A 20,120-nucleotide genomic window follows, 5' to 3' on the forward strand; every position below is an offset into this window, starting at 1 on the left:
CTGCCCTCCCAAGGTGTACTTTTGATTAGTCACTCCAAACCCTCTATAATCTCCCAGTTATCACCTCCACCCTTGTAGCTTACTTCCTATAAACTTCACTTCCAACAATCCCTTCACCCAGACTTTTTTGATCCATTAACTTTTCACCCAGATTTTCAATCCATTTTCCCCATCACATTTTTGCTGTCGTTTCCTCCCCTTGTGCCCTCAATTTCTTCTCTCTGCATCCTCTTGATCAATCATTATACTCACTCACAAATGCCCTCAACTTTTTAGCTCTTCTTTCACTCTGTCACATAAAACCCATAGTTTAAATATAACCCTAATTAAAAACAACATTCCATCTACTATCAATCTGTTCCCAAGCACATTCCATTGCTCGAGCAAAAATACAGTTTGACTGGATGACTTGTTTTATTTTAAATCAATGATTTGAGTAAACCCTCAGGGCTGCCATACTATCACACTTTCTCTTCTCTATATTAACATCCAGCAGCTACACCTCTATCATCACTCCACAGTTTAGTCTATCTCATCTTTCAAAGTTAAATATTCAGAATAAATTATTCATCAAAACCCTATCTATCTATGGTTCCACACTTGTGCCAATAACCTCCATATTCTCACCTGTTATGACACAAATTTTATGCATCCCTAGCTAAAATCAACTCTTCTTGTGAACTACCTCCCATCTCTTATCACCTGCTAAAGGGAACTGCTCAAAGACCTATCTGTACAAATATACAAAGATGTCCAAAGAATATCTTTAAGTGAAAAAAAAGATTATTTCAGATCTGATGAGCTTATAATTGGAAGACTATTCTAGGTAGAAGAAAAATGAACTTGCAGTTATTTTATGCTTAGTGTACTAACTTTTAAATTTATTGTTAAAAAATATTTATTTATTTGTTCATTCTCATTAATTTGCTCATTCCTTTATACATTAATTGAGAATTTAGCTGTCGCCAGGAATTATTCTAGCTATGTAGATAAAACCATGAAGAAAAGACAAAAATGCTTGCTTTCATGAGATTTCTAGTATGGGAACAGGCAATAAACAACAACAAAAATAAAATATAGGGTATGTTAGATGGCAGTAAGCGCTGAGGGAGAAAATAATGCAGGGGATGGAAATGAAATAGATCAAGAAAGAAGAGTTATAATTTTTAAAAGGGTGACCAGGGAAAGATTTTATGTTAAAAAAAACAATTAAAATTGGGTCATTTCATGATCTTGAAAAATCATTTTTCATTCAATTAATATTTCTCAAACAACTACTATGTACTAAAGTATAGACTCAAGCTCAAAATAATCCAATATGTTTTTCTATATTTCACTGGATTCATATCAACTTTTATTCACAATGCTGAAGCTTCAATGTTTATCATCTTTAAAATTAGTGTCAAGCAACACATAATACTTTACCTACTTTATCTCATTGATTCCCCATTGTCACCTAGGAGGTAGATATCCCATTCTGTACTTTTACATATGAGAAAGTAGTCTTCGGATATGATAGTGATCAGGCTACAAAACCAGTAAGTAGCAGGACCAGGATTCAACAGAGAACACAGGCAGAGAAGGAGCCCCAGAGTTCTCACACTGAACAAAGATTCAGGAGGGCCACCTCATGCTGACAGATCTACTCTAGTGACATAGAGAGTAGAGTGTGAGGACGCTGGTGATGGTAACGCTCTGAAACAGGTAATGTTTACTTCTGAAATGTTTCCATCACATTCTGGCAAAAGCTCTGAAACCCTCTCTGGCTTTTTTTTCCTTTAATGGAACTAGAAGAGATTAAAACTGTTACTGTGTCAGGCCCTAATTATTATAGAAAAATGCCCAATACAATATTCTGAACCTTAGAAATTAGTGAAAAAGTAATGCATTAAATCAGTGGTCTTCAAAATTCTTGTAACCTCAAATAAGTTTATAGAACTATGTATTGTATTATATATGTTTATGACATACAAAATTTATTTTCATCACATATGTTAATTGTGGCAAAGGTTGCAATTTACAGTGCATTATAAAAACTGACATTTAAAATACAACTTTTATGTTGGTCTTTTATATCTAACTCATATCCCTTTAAATATATATATTTTCAGAAAACTCTTATCTACTGAAACATCTTAATGGTTCCATTTTATCTTTAAATCCATTTCTATTCTATTTCTACCTCAGAATGTTATCCTTTATATTTAAGCCTGGAAACATTTATTGATTACCTTGTCATACTTCTTTGAAACAAAAAAATAGACAGAAACTAAAATAATTAAAACAATTTTAAACATCAGAATGGATATAAGGCTCTTTAAAACACCTGGATTATCACTTCAATTAATAAAACAAGAGAATTCATCCCAAAATTTAATAAATATTAAGCTTAAAACATAAGATTTTATTATAAATGCTTCTCTTAAGTTGTTAAGTCAATGGTCTTTTTGCTTTTCAATTGGTCCAGGTGTCCATGGACATCTACTACTTCTTTTATAGTCAGATAGGTTTCAGCATCAACTTTAATTTTTTGTTTTTATAAGGATGTTTACTGAGAAAACATGTTCCTTTAAATATGTCGGTAGGAATACAACAGGTTTTGTTATGGTTATGTAATTCACTTCTTTGAACTATACCTGAATTAAAGTTTGTATCTCACATGTCCCATTTATAACCTTCATCAGACCCCCATTTGTGCATGTATGTATGTTATGTATATGCTATTTCAAAACTTCTGCTTAACAAAAGGCATTGTCCTTAGCACCAAAATAGAGTGTTTAACCTTTCCAAGAAGTTATAGTTAAATGAAGATCATGCTATAACACCACATGACTTAGGAAAAAAAAAACAAACCTTGTATGCTAAACAAGTGTTAGTACTCACTAGAATGATCCCTCTACTTCTCTCCTAACAGAATATTAAAACAGCTGTTAACATCCTAAAGAAATTTTTCAGTCGCCAATTTCCATTGTACTTGTAAAGAAAATCATTGACATATCCTCAGATAATACAATTATAATGTTACCTTATTTTTACTCAAATTTTTTTTTTTATTGCTTAAAAAATCTCTTGTCCTCTGGGGAGACAAAACGTAAATTCAACATAGACCCTGTTTTAAGCTCATAACCTGCTAATAATGAATCTGACTTATGGAAACAAATTCCTTATGTGTGATATCAGTATCACACATGTGGGTTTGTAAAATAAGATACCATCCTGGATCTAGAACAATATTTTGGTTTTATCTGAGACATGGTCCCAGGCTACAATTCGGTTCTGTTTTCAGATCCATCAGTGACAATAATGTGACTTCATGTTCTGGAAACTCCACTGGTGAGTGGTTCCACCATTTCAGACAAAGAGGTAGTAATTCTTCTTCCATTATGTATTGTGAGGTTTAATTAATGGGTGTAAAGCAATTAGAGAGTGCTAGATGAAAGCCTCCACAGAAGGTAAGTAAGTACAACACAAATTATGTAAGCATTGCATAGTATGTCATCTCAGCTGGTTGGGCTGATGAAATTGTTGGGTAATTGTCCCTTATTGTTGAGTTCTTTGGGTCCAAAATGAGATAGGTCTTACCTAGAATGTGGTATCATGCACAGGTACACCTGGAAATGCATCTCAGCAAGACTTGTTTGTTTGGCAAGAAATTACTTTTTAACTCCAACTCAGGTGCTTCCATAAAGGTGTCTGATCACAACTACGTGAGCTAAGTAATAACTGAGGCATTAAATTTATGCATAGTTTTCATTTTATAACTTTGCTTCCAGATGTGTTCATGACAGGGAAGGTAAACAAGGTTTATCTCTAGGGTCAGGTCTACTCAATTGGTTAAGGTTGTCAGGAGGGCAGTAGTGAAAAGGATTCTGAGGCCACAGCTAGCATCTTCAGAAAAGATGGTCACTGGAGATTAACTCTGAGGCTGTGGCAGTGAAAGCAGAGTTGTAGCAGAAGTACCCTGTAATTTTCTTGCCTGGTATAGGCCATGATTACTATGCTAAGTAGAACATGGTAATGTATTCATGCACATATCTAGGAAAATCCCTAAGGGTATGTGCGGTACACCCAATCCTGCCAAGTCATATTCAGTTCTCTAAGCACAGATATAAAAATATTTATTCAGTTAAATTTTTTTTCCTAGTAACTAGGTAATCTGAAAATAACCAATTGAATTTGATTAAGCCATTTCTCAGTAACTAGTTATTTGATTAAACTGAACTTGCTTTTCTTCCTAAAAGTGCAGATATAGCTTAAATATCTTTTGAATGAATATATTTTAGGGTTTGGCTTAATTTCTAATCAAACTCTGAAGGACTTTGGGCTTCAGAAAATTTGAAACTATAGAATTACCTTGTTCTTTCTTGAAGCCAATTAACTGGGCAGATTCTTTGCATTCAATTTAAAGCCCCTGAACCTTAGCTAAAGTTTCATTTTCTCTCTCAGCAGCTGGAAACCTATCTCCTTGTGCAACAGGAACCAAGCATGGACCTCAGGCTTACTGAACTGAGCAGACCCTGGCGCCCGTCCCCAAACACTGATGCGCAGAATCTCCCAGAAAGTGCAGTTTCACTCTTCTCCCTTTCATAAGCCGTGAAAGGAAGTATGCCAGGTTGTTATTCAACTCTAGTATTTAACCAAGCATTACTTAGGCTCTTCTGAAACTCTCTGGCTTCTAAATTGAGAGGAAAAGCAAAGAGAACACAGGATGGAAACTAATTGAGCAGGCTGCCAGGATTCCTCGGGATCACATGGCCGTTCTCAGTCAGGCCCCAGTTACCACCTCCCCCAGACTTCTGAGAGTCAGCAAGAAACCCCACCTCAGTCCTGTTGCTGATTTCTAACTTAATATATTACAGCTTTCTCAAGGGTCTGATGCACGGTAATCCACTGTCTGAAGCGTGACTTTCTATAGATCCAGTTTCAGCGCACGGCAGACAACACTTTCTCCATTCAGGTTGTGAGTACACAAATCTGGCATCCCCACAATGGGAAAGAAAGATTTGTTTATGTGTTTGGAGAGCAGCAAGCGGCCGGCACAGGTCACTTGAGCAACAGGTGCAGGGCTGACTGACTGTGGTTTCCTCACCTGCAAAGGGGGAACCCCGCATGTGTCAGAAATCCCTGATACAGCAGTGACCAGGACCAAACTCCCTGTCCCGCTGTTTTTCATTGAGGGCAAGAAATGTACGTCCTTTGTTTTCCAACACCCAAAAGAGAATTAGCCTGTCCGAAGTCAAAGCAACGAACCTATGAAAGCTGGAGGGTTGGGCTTTTTCTCTTTTTTTTTAAAGGCCTGAATGAGCTGTCATGCTGACAGCTGAGAAGCAGGTCAGTCAGGTTCTTGGGTGCTCTATTACACAAGCAAGATACAGCCAGCCCTACCTAACTTCATTTCTCTGGCACCCTCCTGCTTAGTGGGACATCTGAACACTTAACCCATCTGCTTTCTCTAATGCATGGCAGACTCACTGCGGTCAGGACGGCTGTGATACTTCAGTTCATGTTTGTAAACACCTCCTAGACCTGAAGGTAAGTGCATGTGGATTATATCAGATCTTTGGTCTCATCTCTCTCTCTCTTTCTCTTATTTACCAAAGAAAATCAAGCCAGTTGCACTTTTGGCAGAACAGTCTGGCAAGTACCTACAGAGACCCTTTGTGAAGACAGGTAGCTGTTTCATCAAGTAATTACCTTCCAAATGAGCGTTCATGCTAAGTGAGTTAACTTTAAGAATTATTGCCAAATTCTCTAGATGATGAAATCAGCTGAAGAGTTAAAGAAAAAACTTGCTTCAAATGTACATGATTGCAAGGACAAATTTCCTTAAGTCAGATCTTAGTAAAAAGTTTCTAAATGTTTAAAGCAGAAGTGGCTGCGAGAATATAAACTGAGTGTTAAGATTTAAATTATGCATTTGGCTCAATGGTTTTTGCTGAAGTATTAGAACACAACAGCTTTTTGAAAACAATCTACTAATGCAAAGAATTATTAAGCTTTATATCTTTACCAAAGATCTTCTTAATCAAAAATTGGCGAAATGATGTGTATATATTTTACTTAACATGGTATGCGAACATATAGAGCATTCAATGGAAATCTAAAAGGCTAAGCCTGTTGCTGCAGAAGACCTCCCATGGATCAAAGACAGGCATTAAGTTTCTTATAATTATTTTCAGTTTGTGGCTGTGTAAGGATTCTTTTATTAAAGAAAGGCCGATATACTGCTTACCACTGTCTTCTAACCAATCCATAGACAGTGTTTCTACAAACAGTGAAACAACAGAAGGCTGAAAACCCGGGAATTTGTGTCCAGAATATTTCTTTTGGAGACAAAATCTTTCTAAACTTAACACTCTTCTACCTAATTATTTCAGTATTGAAGTTTATGACTGAAAATGCCTGAGTTAGCAGGGAATATGACATTATATATATTTTTCTGGGCTTATGCATTCCTCCATCTTATAATTAGAATGATGTTCTCAAACTCTTGAAGTGTATTATTTCCTGAAGGAAAGTCATGTTTTCCTGTTTGTTTCTTTCTTTTAAAATCAAATAAAGTGAATGATATGGGTTCTCAATAGAATCCCACCTTCTGGCTAGTTAAGTCTTCTCTCCCTTTAAACCCTCTCATAAAAGAGACATCTCTAGAAGCATAATTCCTTATGTCTTCATTTACTGTGGCTTTTTCACTGAGGGACAGCAAAATACAATCCATGACTGGAAGGTCCACTCAGAGAAAAATGTGAGTTCTGCCTGGGATACCGGCTACATGTCAGGCTGTTTCTTATGACTAAGACAAGCAAAACTCAGCTGTCTTAACTGGTAGCCTGAGCTCTACAATAAGAATGATCTCAAACAACTGACAGAGAAGCAGCACAGAATAAACTCTTTGTTTCACTACAGAAACATGCTTTTATACATCTTCTCAGTGCAACTTAAAGTGATGGTTTTCTTTAAAACTTCTGATTTTGGTTTAGTTTACAATAACTAGCATTCCTCTTCCCTTGCATGGCTTGACTACTTGACACAAACCAGGGTACCTCCTTGTTTTTAAAGCTCAGTGCAAAATAGGTATGACTCAGTTACAACAAGAGGGCTGGGCAGAATAATAACTTTACAAAACTAAGGGGCAACAATTTTATGAACAGTGAATGTGGATTTGCTTCCCTTAATGGCCACAAGTTTTCTTTTTTTCTTCCCTTATCACCACCTCCTGAAACCCTCTATACAAAAGCAGTAATGTGAAACCACTTTTTAGTGCCAGCACTAAAGACAAGAGAAAATAGCATTCATTTTCTTTGGATAGAGGAATTATTTTTTAAAAAAAAGTGAAACTCACACTATCCAAAAGTATATTTTAAAAGTTATTAAGACAGAAACAATACAAACATTTCAATATATTCAGAAAGATTTAGAATCTTTAATGTTCACAAATTGGAAGGAAATCCTCACTCTCTCTGTCTCTATTCCCTTTATAATAATTCTAATCTTGGAAGTTTCTCAGGTTCATAATGAGTTTATCTCTGTTTCTAGGCTACATCCTGAAAATTCCTCTTAGGAATTTCTACCTCAGGGCAAGATGGGGCAAAGAGCAGGAGAAATGATACTATCTGGCTCTCCAGTTTTGTTTATGTTTTTCTCTCTCTCTCTCCAAGTTCACTTTCTTTTATCCCCACATTCTCTCTGCCTCCACTGTGCACTTGGTTGAGAACACAGGAGCACGCAATCCATTATGTGCCATAACTTTACACAGCAAATATACAACAGAGTTTAAATATATTAACTAGAGAAGGAAGGAGGCGGAAAGAAAATTGTAGAGAATATAGATTTCTTTTATTGTCCTCTGGAGTTTCAATACCACTAACATTAATCTTCCCTGTTTGTAATAGGCATTGTTCCATTCAGAATGGGGTCTGTGCTCAGTCATGTCTGACTCTTTGTGACCTCGTGGATTGTAGACCACCAGGCTCCTCTTTCCATGGAATTTTTCAGGAGAGAATATTGGAGTAGGTTGCCGTTTCCTAACTCCAGAGAAAAATGGGATCACACTTAACCAAAATTAGTCCTTGCCCCAGCAAAAATCCAGTGCCAGTGTTCTGAAAAGCTGATGGCTTCAATTCCTGGCTGCTTCTGTCCCTTTAAGATGCACGGACCTGAGTAGGAGGTGCAACCTGGTTCTCTCAGAAGCCAGAGGGCAGAAGCAAAGTTGTCCCCAGTTACTATTCTGGGTCAACAGAACAAATCAATACTCACAAAAGCCTTACCCACGAGTGTATTAATTTTTGAATAAATTGCAAATAGCATTCACAATGTACTGTCTTATCCACTCTTTACTTTTTCCTGTTTCCCTGGAAATAAATTATAGGCATAACAGACTGCTTGGCTCATTAGGGGTGTTGATACCTTAGGTTTTCAAGTTATAATCAAAAGCTGGATAAAAGGTAGAGCGATCCCCTTGGTGGTTCCATGTTACAGGCAAAATGAAACAGGAACAGCAAAACTCACTTTGTTGACTCTTGATATGTGGATTCTCATTACGGGGAGGGAGTAAAAGCACTTTGCAACAACACTTATGTGACATAATGAGAAAATTAGATGAATGGCGATGGCTTGTTTTTGGTCCATTCTGGTGACCACTTCTTTGGGTAGACAAAATAATCAGATAGCCTAGGTTTAGGGAAGGCAAATCAAACTGCCTAACCAGACAAGTGACCAAATATAATGCAAAATAAATCAGATCCATGGCAGGAGACAGTGAAAGAGGCTATAAAGTTTACTGTGAAATTGACAGAGTTCACAGGAAAGAGATATTCCTGAAAAGGTCCATTTGCGTATTTTTAAACTAAATTGAATTGCATTTTAAATGTGCTAGGTGAAGCAATATTTTAATTAAATGTTGGTGAACTTCAGGTCCTGGGGATAATCATTCTTATTTTGTTAATCTGTAAATTACAAGGTAAAAGTGTTTATTTAGAAACCATGGAGACCACTGTTGGGAATTTCTTAAATTAAGATAAAGGTGTACTTTAGTATGTTTAAGAGGTACTTAAGGAAGAAGGTGGCTCAGACAGTAAAGAATCTACCTGCAATGCGGGAGACCTGGGTTCGATCCCTGGGTTGGGAAGATCCCTGGAAGAGGGCAGGGCAACCACTCCAGTATTCTTGCCTGGAGAATTCCGTGGACAGAGGAGCCTGGCGGGCTACAGTCTACGGGGTTGTAAAGAGCTGAACATGACTGAGTGACTCAGCACAGAGTTAGGTAGAAGCCACTACTTTACCAGTGATTAAAAATGTGAGGTTAACAACATCTCTGGTTAAAATAAAATTTGGATTATTTTATTATTCTTTATTATAATCTGTGCTAAGAAAACACTTGTAGGAAAAGTTCTAAAAACCAGTTGATACTCAATCTATATTCCTTTGTAGCTTCTATTATATTAGATGAGTGATTACAGGATTTTGATGCCAAGGTCTGAATCCTAACCCTGTCTCTCAACTACTAGCTATGTGTTTTGAGTACATTATTTACATTTTTTATTCCCATTTAACTATCTGTAAAATAGGATTAATAACCTCTTCCTTATTGTTTGATTGTTTTTGTTAAGAATTAAATGAGAAAACATGCAAACCATCTCATGTAATAAGTGCATACTAATAATATGTTTTCCAATTATGTTAAAAATTTTGAGGATCTAAATGACTTTTCTTGATTATCACAGAAAGTGAAATATAAATAAACACAATAATCACAAATACAAATATAGTCTAACTTTTAAGAATTTTTTTTCAATTAGAAATACTTAAAATTTTAGCACCTAATTAGGTTGGAGTCAGCAAACTTGGCTCTCAGGGCTGCTTTTTTCATTTACTAGCTTTCATTACTGGACACTCTGACCCTCAGTTTCTTCATCTGCAAAATGAGGATAATGTGAGCTACTCTTTTTGTCTCAAGGGATCATTGTGAGGATCTAATGAGTTGCTATTACAAATTGTAAGACACTTATGGAAATAATGCTATATTTTAATAAAAATAAATGGAAATTAACTAACTGCTTACTTTGGACCAGATATGGTTTAAAGTACTCCTACTTAAATCATTTCATTTAGTCTGCAGAACACTATGAAGGTAGTATGATTATTATGATTTGATAAAACAACTGCTTCATATGATGATTCTTTTTCATATGTTTTTCATATAGAAGCCAGATTTGGAATATAAATGTAAATTCAAAACCTCTCCCCATATCCTCCTATCTATGAATTGTGGTGCTTCCACATTTAAGAGGCAATGTGAAGTGCCCGGACTGGAGGTCAGAGCCAAGGTTTCCAACTCCAACTCTGCCATGATCTAGTTAGGTACCTTTTCCCACACATACTCCCAGTCAGATTCTTCACTTATACAATGAGAGAATACAATGAAAGAATCTCCAATTCTAAGGGTTTTTCTGACTTTCTGTAACTTGGCATTAATAGGAAAAGGGGCAACACGAAGTAAACATAATGTAAAAAAAAGGGATGTTAACCTCAAATTCAAGTAACTCAAATTAGGAGCTAATAAAATGCTTTCAAGTGGAGTTCCTGACTGACTCACTTTAAAGTGGTATGTTTAGTGTATAATCGATAACATAATTTTTATAATAAACACTCCAAATTACATCTTTATAAAAACATGTTTCCTTAAATAGGTTAAAGAAATCAGCAAGCTCTACATGCCCTATATTTACAGTATTAAAAAAAAATTACTTAGCCATCCATATACACTGTGTGTGTGTGTATACTTCAACTTGTCCCAAGCTAAATGATCTTTGAAATAATAAAATGGCAATGTCTAGCTTGAAAAAGTTTCTGCATGGCATTTCCCTAGAGGAAGAAAGAAAGAAATATTATTTAGAAAATATAATTCAGTCAAACAGAACTTAGTGACTCTTGTTTTAATAAAATCCAAAGAAAATAAACTTTTGGAATAAAGGGTATGATACTATCATCTCAGTATTATATCTCTATATTTTTTAAAATCATTTTAGAAATGTAGATCCATTAAAGAAAAACCTCAATACTTCATTCAATAAATCAAATTGTTATTATTTTCTTTCAGATTCTCCATATTAACACTAATACCAAAGAAGATTACAATGTTGACTTCAGCCAAAAGTCTGTTGATTTCAATTTTGTGTAGTTCACTACTGTTTGGAAGCCATGGGGAAGAAGGTCAAAAAGCAAACACAACAGAAAGCAGTGCAGAAGACTTAAAAACAAGGGGAAATCAATCTGTTCCTTTAGAAAGTAAAGCAAATTTAACCTCAGATAAAGAAAATAGAGAAACCTCCAATCCCAAGGCAAGTAATTTCTCCTTTGAGGATCCACCAAATAAAACACATGAAGCAAGTTTCTACAATAATCTGTCAACAGACAACTCTTCCAGGAGTCCAGGACTCTTGCCTACACCTTCCCCAAGATCTCCCTCAATCCACAGCTTTGTTTCCAAATTGCCTTGGAACTCATCCATAGCAGATAACAGTCTTCTGCCAGTTTCAGCCCCTCCCAATACTACAGTTACTGTATCTTCAGAAAATTTTACCCAGTCTTCCATCAATGATACCATGAAAGCTCCTGACAACAGTTCCATTACAGTTAGCAACCTCCCTTCAGGACCAAACACCATATCTGTGACCCCCATGGTAACAGATGGATGGTCTACCACAACCAGAGAGAGCGTGGAGGGGTTTACCGTCTATCAAGAAACAACTTTACATCCCACCCTGAAATTCACCAATAATTCAAAAATCTTTCCAAATACGTCAGACCCCCAAGAAGGTAAATATAAATGGATTTAATTTTCCTTTTGTGTGAAATTGAATATCCAAATAAGTTATTACACCTAAGGAATGCACTACTCTAGAAGAAAAAGGAGGCTGCAGGAGTGGAAGTGGTTCTCATTTTGCAACAGCAGCGATGATATTCACAGTGAATAGTGAAGGGATTTTTGGACTTAAGTCAATAGACACTAGTCATCACTGTATGGGAATGTGATGAAACAGTGGGGCAAAATAAGAAATAGGTTAAGTTGAAAAGAAACTGAAACTGATGTAATGGTACAGTTTTAAGATACTGTAACAATTTTATTGCATCTCAGAAAGACTGTATGAAATTTCTGAGGCTTTTAGGAATACAATGCAACTGAAGTTTAAAAATATATGTAATGTGGGTTTTGAAAAGAGAATGAGATGAATAAATTTGGAAATTATCTGAAACCATAGAGCAATCACAGGAGACTAGAACAATGATATTTTAAAAATGTAAATTCAACAGGGTACCCTTCTTAATTTTTAGTTTGGTACCTACTGAACACCATAAAAATAAAATTTAGCTGTGAGTATCACAAGAAAATTGTGTTATGGGGACATTTCTGTTTCATTTGGGGATTAGTCAAGTTTTCAAACATAAAACAGAAAAGATTTCTCATATATAATGAAGATTCATTATATAACCATGGTTTTGTTTCCTGAATTAAAAAAAAAAAACTCTCTTTTTTCCCTCCATGAACTAATTGATTTCCATAAAACCTACCTACGGGTGTTAGTGATATAAACAACAAATTATATATACAAATTCCTATTTGAAAGCTGTTGTTAGTGTATAAGAAAAGTTTTAAAATTTGAAATCCAAGATTAGTATAGCACTGCAACCAATATACTATGTGTACACATATTTTCATAATTTTAAGACATCCTTCCATTCATACATATAAAACTACACTCTGTTTTGCCTTTCTAACACTATATATATATATATATATATATATATATATAGAGAGAGAGAGAGAGAGAGAGAGAGAATATTGAGTACTTAATCCTACCATTGTTCTTTAATCAAAAGAAAAGTTACTTAACTTTGCCTCACTTTCAGCTTAGTAAAAAAAATGTGCTGCTGTTGTCAAAGAATTTCAACATGTTTCTTGGTGTATAAATGGAGTCTGATATAGAATTAGAGACCCTATAAGAACCTTTGCCTACCTAATCAATAAGCTTCTTGAGAAATTATTTTTTAAAGCTGAAAATAAATTGCACTAAGCATGAATTCAGGGATATTATGTGATTTAGTGATAACAGCCTTCAAATAAGGTGCTTGTTAAAGGGGATGATAGAATGAAATTCTGGATTCCTTGAAACTCAGACCTACACATTTGTTTGAAATGTACAAAGCACAGCACACATCCTGTTTTGTTTGGTATATTTCCTGTATTTGAAAATATTCTATATCATAATATATTTGTTTTTCTCATAATGCCTTTTCATTTGGGTTGAATTCATTCCCACCACCTACTTACTCCCATTTGCTTTTTGCTTCTGAATAGAAACATACTCAAAGCCTATCTCATCATTAAAGTTCATCTGTGATTCACAGTTGATTAAAAACAATATAGAATTCAACATAGAAGTTAGATCTTAATGCAGAATGCACATGGCATTTCAGTACTATTGGTGTTAATACATAATGAGTTACAAAACTAAGGCTTATGAACGTTTCAAGATATTTCAAATTTTGAAGTACAGTTTTATCAGGAAGTATATATTTCTGATATATCCCCAAAACTCAGTATTTTATAAAACACACACACACACATGCACTATATATATATATATATATATATATATATACACACACACACCCATTATCTTAAAAAAAAAGTGTTAAACTTTGCTTACACAAAGTCCACATGTATTTCTATTCTTTGAATAATTGTTTTCTACTTCTATTGTGTAAATCATTTTTTCTTTGTCCTCTAGAGAACAGAAACACGGGAGTAGTGTTTGGGGCCATTTTAGGTGCTATTCTGGGTGCTTCATTGCTTAGTCTTGTTGGCTACCTTTTATGTGGAAAAAGGAAAACAGATTCATTTTCCCATCGGCGACTTTATGACGACAGAAATGACCCAGGTAAAAACAACTTTCAGAACTTCACCTGTACACACTGGTTTTAATTAAGTGAAGATGCTAATGCTCACTGCATTATCTAGATGGGATTTAGAGAGTCACATGACAGAAACGAACTAAAGATTTATTCTGATCTACTCTCTTTTTCAAAGAACATAACCAAAATAACTATAGGCCTGTTAGTGAAGCTTTAAAACCATTTGGAACTGTTGCTCATCACACCACAGTTGGTTTTAAGTAATAATCCCAGAACCTAAAACATAGCGTTATCAATAGTGTTAGTCACTCAGTCGTGTCTGATCTGACTCTTTGCAATCTTATAGATTGTATGTAGCCCACCCCACACTCCTCTGTCCAGGAGTGTGGCAAGAAGACTGGAATAGGCTGCCATTTCCTCCTCCAGGGTATCTTCCCAACCCCCTGGAAGGACTGAATCCAGGTCTCCTGCATAGCAGACAGTTTCTTTACCATCTGAACCATCAGAGAAGCCAATGAAAAGACAACGGTATGATATTAAGAACAAAACTGCCAATCTGTAAGCAAAAAACTGTGGAGCCATTGTCCATCATTGTTGGATCTCTTAGTAGCAGGATTTTGAACAATGATTTATTCTGATTGGATGCTCTTCCAAAGTTTACACATATACAACAAAGTTTACACATATATAATAGCTCTCTATTAATTATCTTGATGAGGTTCTAAAAAAGAATTTCTGAAGAGTTGTATATTTGGGTACATAAAATTAGATATACCTTAATTCATAAATTTCCCAATCACGTGATGGAAAAAAAAGCACCACATCTATGAATGAGAAATGTGTCTGCTAAGAATAAAGTACTGAGTTTGATCAGTATTAACTAGAACAGAAATTAAATCACTTCAAAAGCTTGACTCAACTCTTTTTAAAAAAGTATTTCAGGACAAAAAAAAATATCTGATTTTGGCTTACCCAAAAGACTCTTGCTACCATCAGAATATAATTAAATGCTCCTGTTGAGTCCTATTGATAAAATCCTGTTGATTTTTTATAAGTTTGGATCATTACTGATATATTGCTGATTTTCAAAAGCAAACCCATTAGTTGTAAATTTAACTGAACTCTGTTCATCTACATCCTGGCCTTTTCAAATCTGTTTATGGATTTCTAGCAATTCATAGAAAATAAAAAGTAGCACTTTTCCAAACTGAAGGATAGAATTTCAAGCTTTAGGGGCTTCCAAACTTTTTTTTTAACTTCACAATATTTTCTTTAAACGTTATCAGATGTAAAAGGTCAGTCTGTCAACTTTATACAATCCAAGATGTTGTGATTGAGGCATAATGGAATAATTCAATCACAACAGTTTTACTTTTTCAGGATAACTTTGTGTCACCCCTTCCAAATCCCTAAGGCTCCTGGGAGGTCAGTTTGTAAACAGAAGGTTTAAGGACTAGGTAGGATCTGACACTACCTAGCTGAATAATTAGATGACTAATCTAGCTAGTAAATAATCACTGTTTTAGTATTCAGAAGCCTAGGACATTCCAAGATTTTTATAAAAATAAATTCAAGATCATTAAGGAAATAATAATTAGTTGTTTGTGGAAAGAAAAAAAATTAACCATGTTATTAGTTAGAAAACCTTAAGTGTATGATAACCTGGATCTATCAGAAGCAAACAGAAGATTTTACAATTTTTTTTCATCTTCGTTGCTCACTCGTAAAGATATTAAGACACTTGCTAAAATAATGACACTGATTTTAAAAGTAAAGCTCTTCACTTTTTAAAAATCACTTTTACCCCAGAAGTAAAAATTCTGAAGATGTTGGGAATTCCCTGGTGGTTAGGACTCTATGCTTTCATTGCTGTGGGCCCAAGTTCTAGCTCTGGTCAGGAACTAGGATCCCACAAATGCACAGCATGACTGAATTTTAAAAAAAAAATTCTGAACTTGTTGACATGGTTCTGAATTCATGAGATTCAAAAATCAATGAAACATGTTAATACTTCCTTATACCAAATATTGCTAGACTTCTGTTTTGATCTCTCCCATAGTTCCTTTATGTTTGGACCACCAGCAGTGAAATTTTGGAAGTTAAACTGTTCTTAGTTTTAGAAAGAAAAATGTGGTTTGATAAATAACTACTTATTTAAATTCAAAGCCAGTATCTGAAAATATCATATAAAAATGTAACTATTTGCTCATCCAGAACAATTCCTATGGTCTAGCAGATGCGGGAGTGTGCATTCCAGACTGTCACTATAAAACAATTTTTTTTGTTGCTTTTTTAGTTCTGCGATTAGATAATGCACCGGAACCTTATGATGTGAGTTTTGGGAATTCTAGTTATTACAACCCAACTGCAAATGATTCATCTACTTCAGCAGGTGGAGAAAACGCACATGACGGCATTCCTATGGATGACATACCTCCACTTCGTACCTCAGTGTAAAACTTAGGGGGAAAGGGCTGAAGATGCAAGTGTTCATCTACATCCTGGCTTTTTCAAATCCATCTTCCAAACACTGAAGCAAGACCACTGTCACATGGCCTGTGTCAAGGAGAACTGTAAAAGCATGAGGCTACTAGCAAAAATATAAACAGGATAAATCATCCAAAAGGTTTCCTTTCTTGCCAGTTTTGGCTATGCTGATTCATCCATTGAGAAACCTTCATTAGTATTTTGGCCTAGTTTTTTCTTAGTAGGAAACATGTATGGAATCAGTTAAAACTAAAAGACTTCACCATGATTGCCCTGCCTGATTAATTAAAAAATGCTTCAATGAAAATAGGAACCGCAAATTACATTTTTACTTTTTGGGTGAGGGGGTAGACAGAAATCAATGGATTAACTCTTCATCACTCCCTTTGTAGTCTTAATGTATTTTCCTGAAGAAAAATTGTAAGGATGAATTTTTTTTTTTAATTTTGACTTAAAACTAGAAAGAGTATGGCACAGAGTTTGTGTTCCTGGGAAATTAAGGCAATGGGAGTGAAAGATTTGTATTCTAGTACATTTTATTTTTCTGTATCAGCAGGTACATAGTAAAGACCTTGAGTTGCCAAGTTGATGATAACTTTGCATTCAACAGACCATCGTCAGAAAGTTGACCCTATCCAGGAAAGTAATCACTTCTTTTCAAATCATGGGAAATTCCAATCTGTAATTTACTTTAAGTCTCAATTAATTGGGTTCTTTAAAAACTCAATGAGAAACTTCCTGAAAAAGTCAGCCAATACATATACCTAAGCATAATTTTTACAGCTTTAAGGTGTTAGATAGGAACAGGATTTATTTAGTATTAGACATTATTGCTCAATCATATAGGGAATAGATTCTGTATCTCTAAGTGCATAAAATGTAAGGTTAAAAAATAGATGACTGGACGCCTTAAGCAAAGAAAACATTTTCTGATCATCACTTTCACAAGTATGCTTCAGTTTGTTTTTAATTACTGGCTGCTTTTGGTGGGAAAAATATGCTCGACAGTATAGGAAGGTTGAGGCTTTAGGGATTAGAAGATTAAATCAAGAGTTAAATTACCAAAGAAGCTGTGAATGTGTGAAGAAGGCACAGGGAAAAGAGAGATTTTATTGTTGAATTGACACATGGTATGTGTGTTTGTGTGTGGGTGTGGGTGTGCAGAAACACAGCAACAGTTTCAGAAGACAAGCGCTAGGAAGTTAAGTAATGGAAGAACATACTTACCCCATATTGCCATAAAAATAGCAAAGAAGACTGTCCCTCCATTATCAAATAGATATGTCACCTTAATGGAAAACAAACAAAAATATTAGCAACATTTTTGGTTATAATAATCCAGTGATTACTTTTTTACATTGAGGCACTATTGATTTTTTTTTCTCAATGGAATCACATTACTTTACCATTTGTAAATATATACAATCCTTTCATGGGTTCTGCAACTGTTTCATGTGATTTTATCATGGAGAAAGTTGGAGAATCAGCATTTTCCCCCTTACTTTCTCTTTTCCTTTTGGACTCTACCTTTATTTCTGCTTTGAAGTGGTTGTAGCACTCTGAGGAAGTATTTGTAGACCACAAATGGAAGCTACACAACGAGCTTTAAGAAGTTAGCTTTCCAGTGAAAGCACATACAGCTGCACATCCTGTTAGCAAAACTTTCAGGGCTAGGGAAGTTGCAGAACGCAGCATTCCATCAGTGATCCAGCATTTCCAAGAGAGAGGTATCAGAGTGCCAGCCCTGCTCTCTGATGTCTTTCAGAATGTGCCATGGGTCATTAAGAAATTTCATCAATCACTGGATATATTTAGGATATAGTCCAAGTGTTTTTTAATCAGACATGACCTGAAGTTTTATAAAGAACAATGTACAGTTACACAATGTTATTGAATATACATTTCAGCATTGTAAGAATTGTTTGATTTTAATAAAGTATAAATTCCATTTGTCTTTTTCTCTTTTTATTTGCATAATATCTTTACTATGGTTATAATTTAGTGAGGGAGATTAAACCAATACAGTCAAGGCATCATATGTTTGTCAGTCACTTAAATACCACAGAAATCATACAGAAAATAGGTGCATTATTCTCACAGGAGTAGAGGGCAATTAGGTAGGGGTTTAAAGAACATTATTCTAAGGACAGTGGGAGTAGAATGGTGCCTTCTATGCATAGTCTACAGTCTAGAGGTTGCTCAATGGGAGCATTAAAATGACATTGATGTGCATTTTAATTGTAACTTCTGGAACACACTGTGAAACAATATGTAAAACAGAGAAAGGTGGGATGTATTTTCCTATAATATCGCATTATTGAAAATTTCATTATACAAAAGATAATGAAAAGTATTACTTTTGAAAGTTGGTAGATAGGTGCAAGATATTCTAGATGGTTCTAAACATCTAAGACTGTTGATGTTAAGGCTTGGGCTTTTGAAAAATGCAATAAGAATAGTTTTTCACAACAAGCATCAGTATATATTATGTACAGTAGAGAAAAGGACCACAAAGAAATTCTCCCACAGAGCTCATAAAATTCCACCCAGTGGGGGAATTTAGCTTTTTTTTATGTCCAAAGATATCCCACAGAGATACTTGCGGCTGTCAAGCAGCTGAACAGCTGTCTGCTGTCCTTTATAAACAAGTTTAGTGCAGGAAACAGCCTCTTAAGAGTGTTAGAACAGAGGCTTCACACATGGAAACATAAAGGTGACCAAGAAATAATGGCTCCCCTTGCTCCAGAAACAGCCCTGTTTTTAGAAAAGTGACATGTAAAAAGCCATATTTAATAACAGTTGTGTTGCATAGAAATGATATTTTGTGGAATATTTTCCTTAAAAAAGCTTCTTATTATTTTCTTATTACTTTTGTTTATAAATCTTTCAGGCATTTTTTAACTAAGTAAATTTAAATATCAACTTTTAGAAACACATCCACGAGATGTGGTAAGGTATACATGTCATACTGATGTAATGTGAGATTATAAACTTGTAGTGAGAGATAAAGCTAGAATGGAAGTTAGGGAAGTCTTCAGAATTTGTCCTGAGGAGGTGGGTAAAAGTGTAAGGTCATCATGTTACATCCACTAAACTATTACGTGTGGTGTGTATTATGAGAAGACTTTGGAGATAAGAAGAGCACTTAGAAGCCTGTGCTTATGTAATAGCCTCCCATGACAAAGCTTTTTTAGGGTGCTAATATGGGCTTCCCTTGTGATTCAGGAGACAATGCAGGAGACTCGAGTTTGATCCCTGAGTCGGGATGATCCCCTGGAGGAGGAAATGGCAACCCACTCCAGTATTCTTGCCTGGAAAATCCATGGACAGAGGAGCCTGGAGGGCTACGGTCCATGGGGTCGCAAAGAGTCAGACGTGACTTACCAACTGAACAACAACAAGGGTCCTAATATAAGAGCTGCTAAATGAAAACAGAGGAGACAGAAAATGAAGAGTCAAGCACAGTGTGAATGGCTCAAGCTTAGAAAGTGAGCAATTGGCAGGAGAATAAAGGTGCGAGAGGCCTTCTGCCTAATAGGAAAGGAACATTTGCTCTATAAAAGAAAACTCCAGTTGAAATCTCAAGAAAAATCCCAAAGCAGCATAACAGAGTCACACACACAAAAAAAAGCAAAAATGCTAAAAGTAAAAAATATTGCCCAATCTACAAATGTATATTTGCAGTGAATTGTTTTATTGGAAAAATAGTGTACCTTTAT

General features: G+C 35.3%; 2 protein-coding genes across 2 annotated transcripts in view; one reads left to right on the forward strand and one right to left on the reverse strand.

Moving 5' to 3' along the window:
- ANO3 (anoctamin 3) overlaps positions 1-20,120 on the reverse strand; it is a 210,480-nt gene that overhangs the window by 68,620 nt on the left and 121,740 nt on the right. The window contains exon 12 of the mRNA XM_065944652.1: positions 17,629-17,689. Coding sequence (XP_065800724.1) covers positions 17,629-17,689 — 61 coding nt within the window. The remainder of the gene's footprint in view (positions 1-17,628; positions 17,690-20,120) is intronic.
- Positions 5,219-18,343, forward strand: MUC15 (mucin 15, cell surface associated). Its single transcript, XM_065944650.1, has 4 exons — positions 5,219-5,532; positions 11,099-11,817; positions 13,791-13,940; positions 16,211-18,343. Exons 2-4 carry the CDS (start codon positions 11,136-11,138, stop codon positions 16,369-16,371), a joined length of 993 nt encoding a protein of 330 aa, XP_065800722.1. The 5' UTR covers positions 5,219-5,532; positions 11,099-11,135; the 3' UTR covers positions 16,372-18,343.

This window comes from Muntiacus reevesi, chromosome 9 (assembly GCF_963930625.1).
Source record: "Muntiacus reevesi chromosome 9, mMunRee1.1, whole genome shotgun sequence".
Taxonomy (NCBI): Eukaryota; Metazoa; Chordata; class Mammalia; order Artiodactyla; family Cervidae; genus Muntiacus; species Muntiacus reevesi.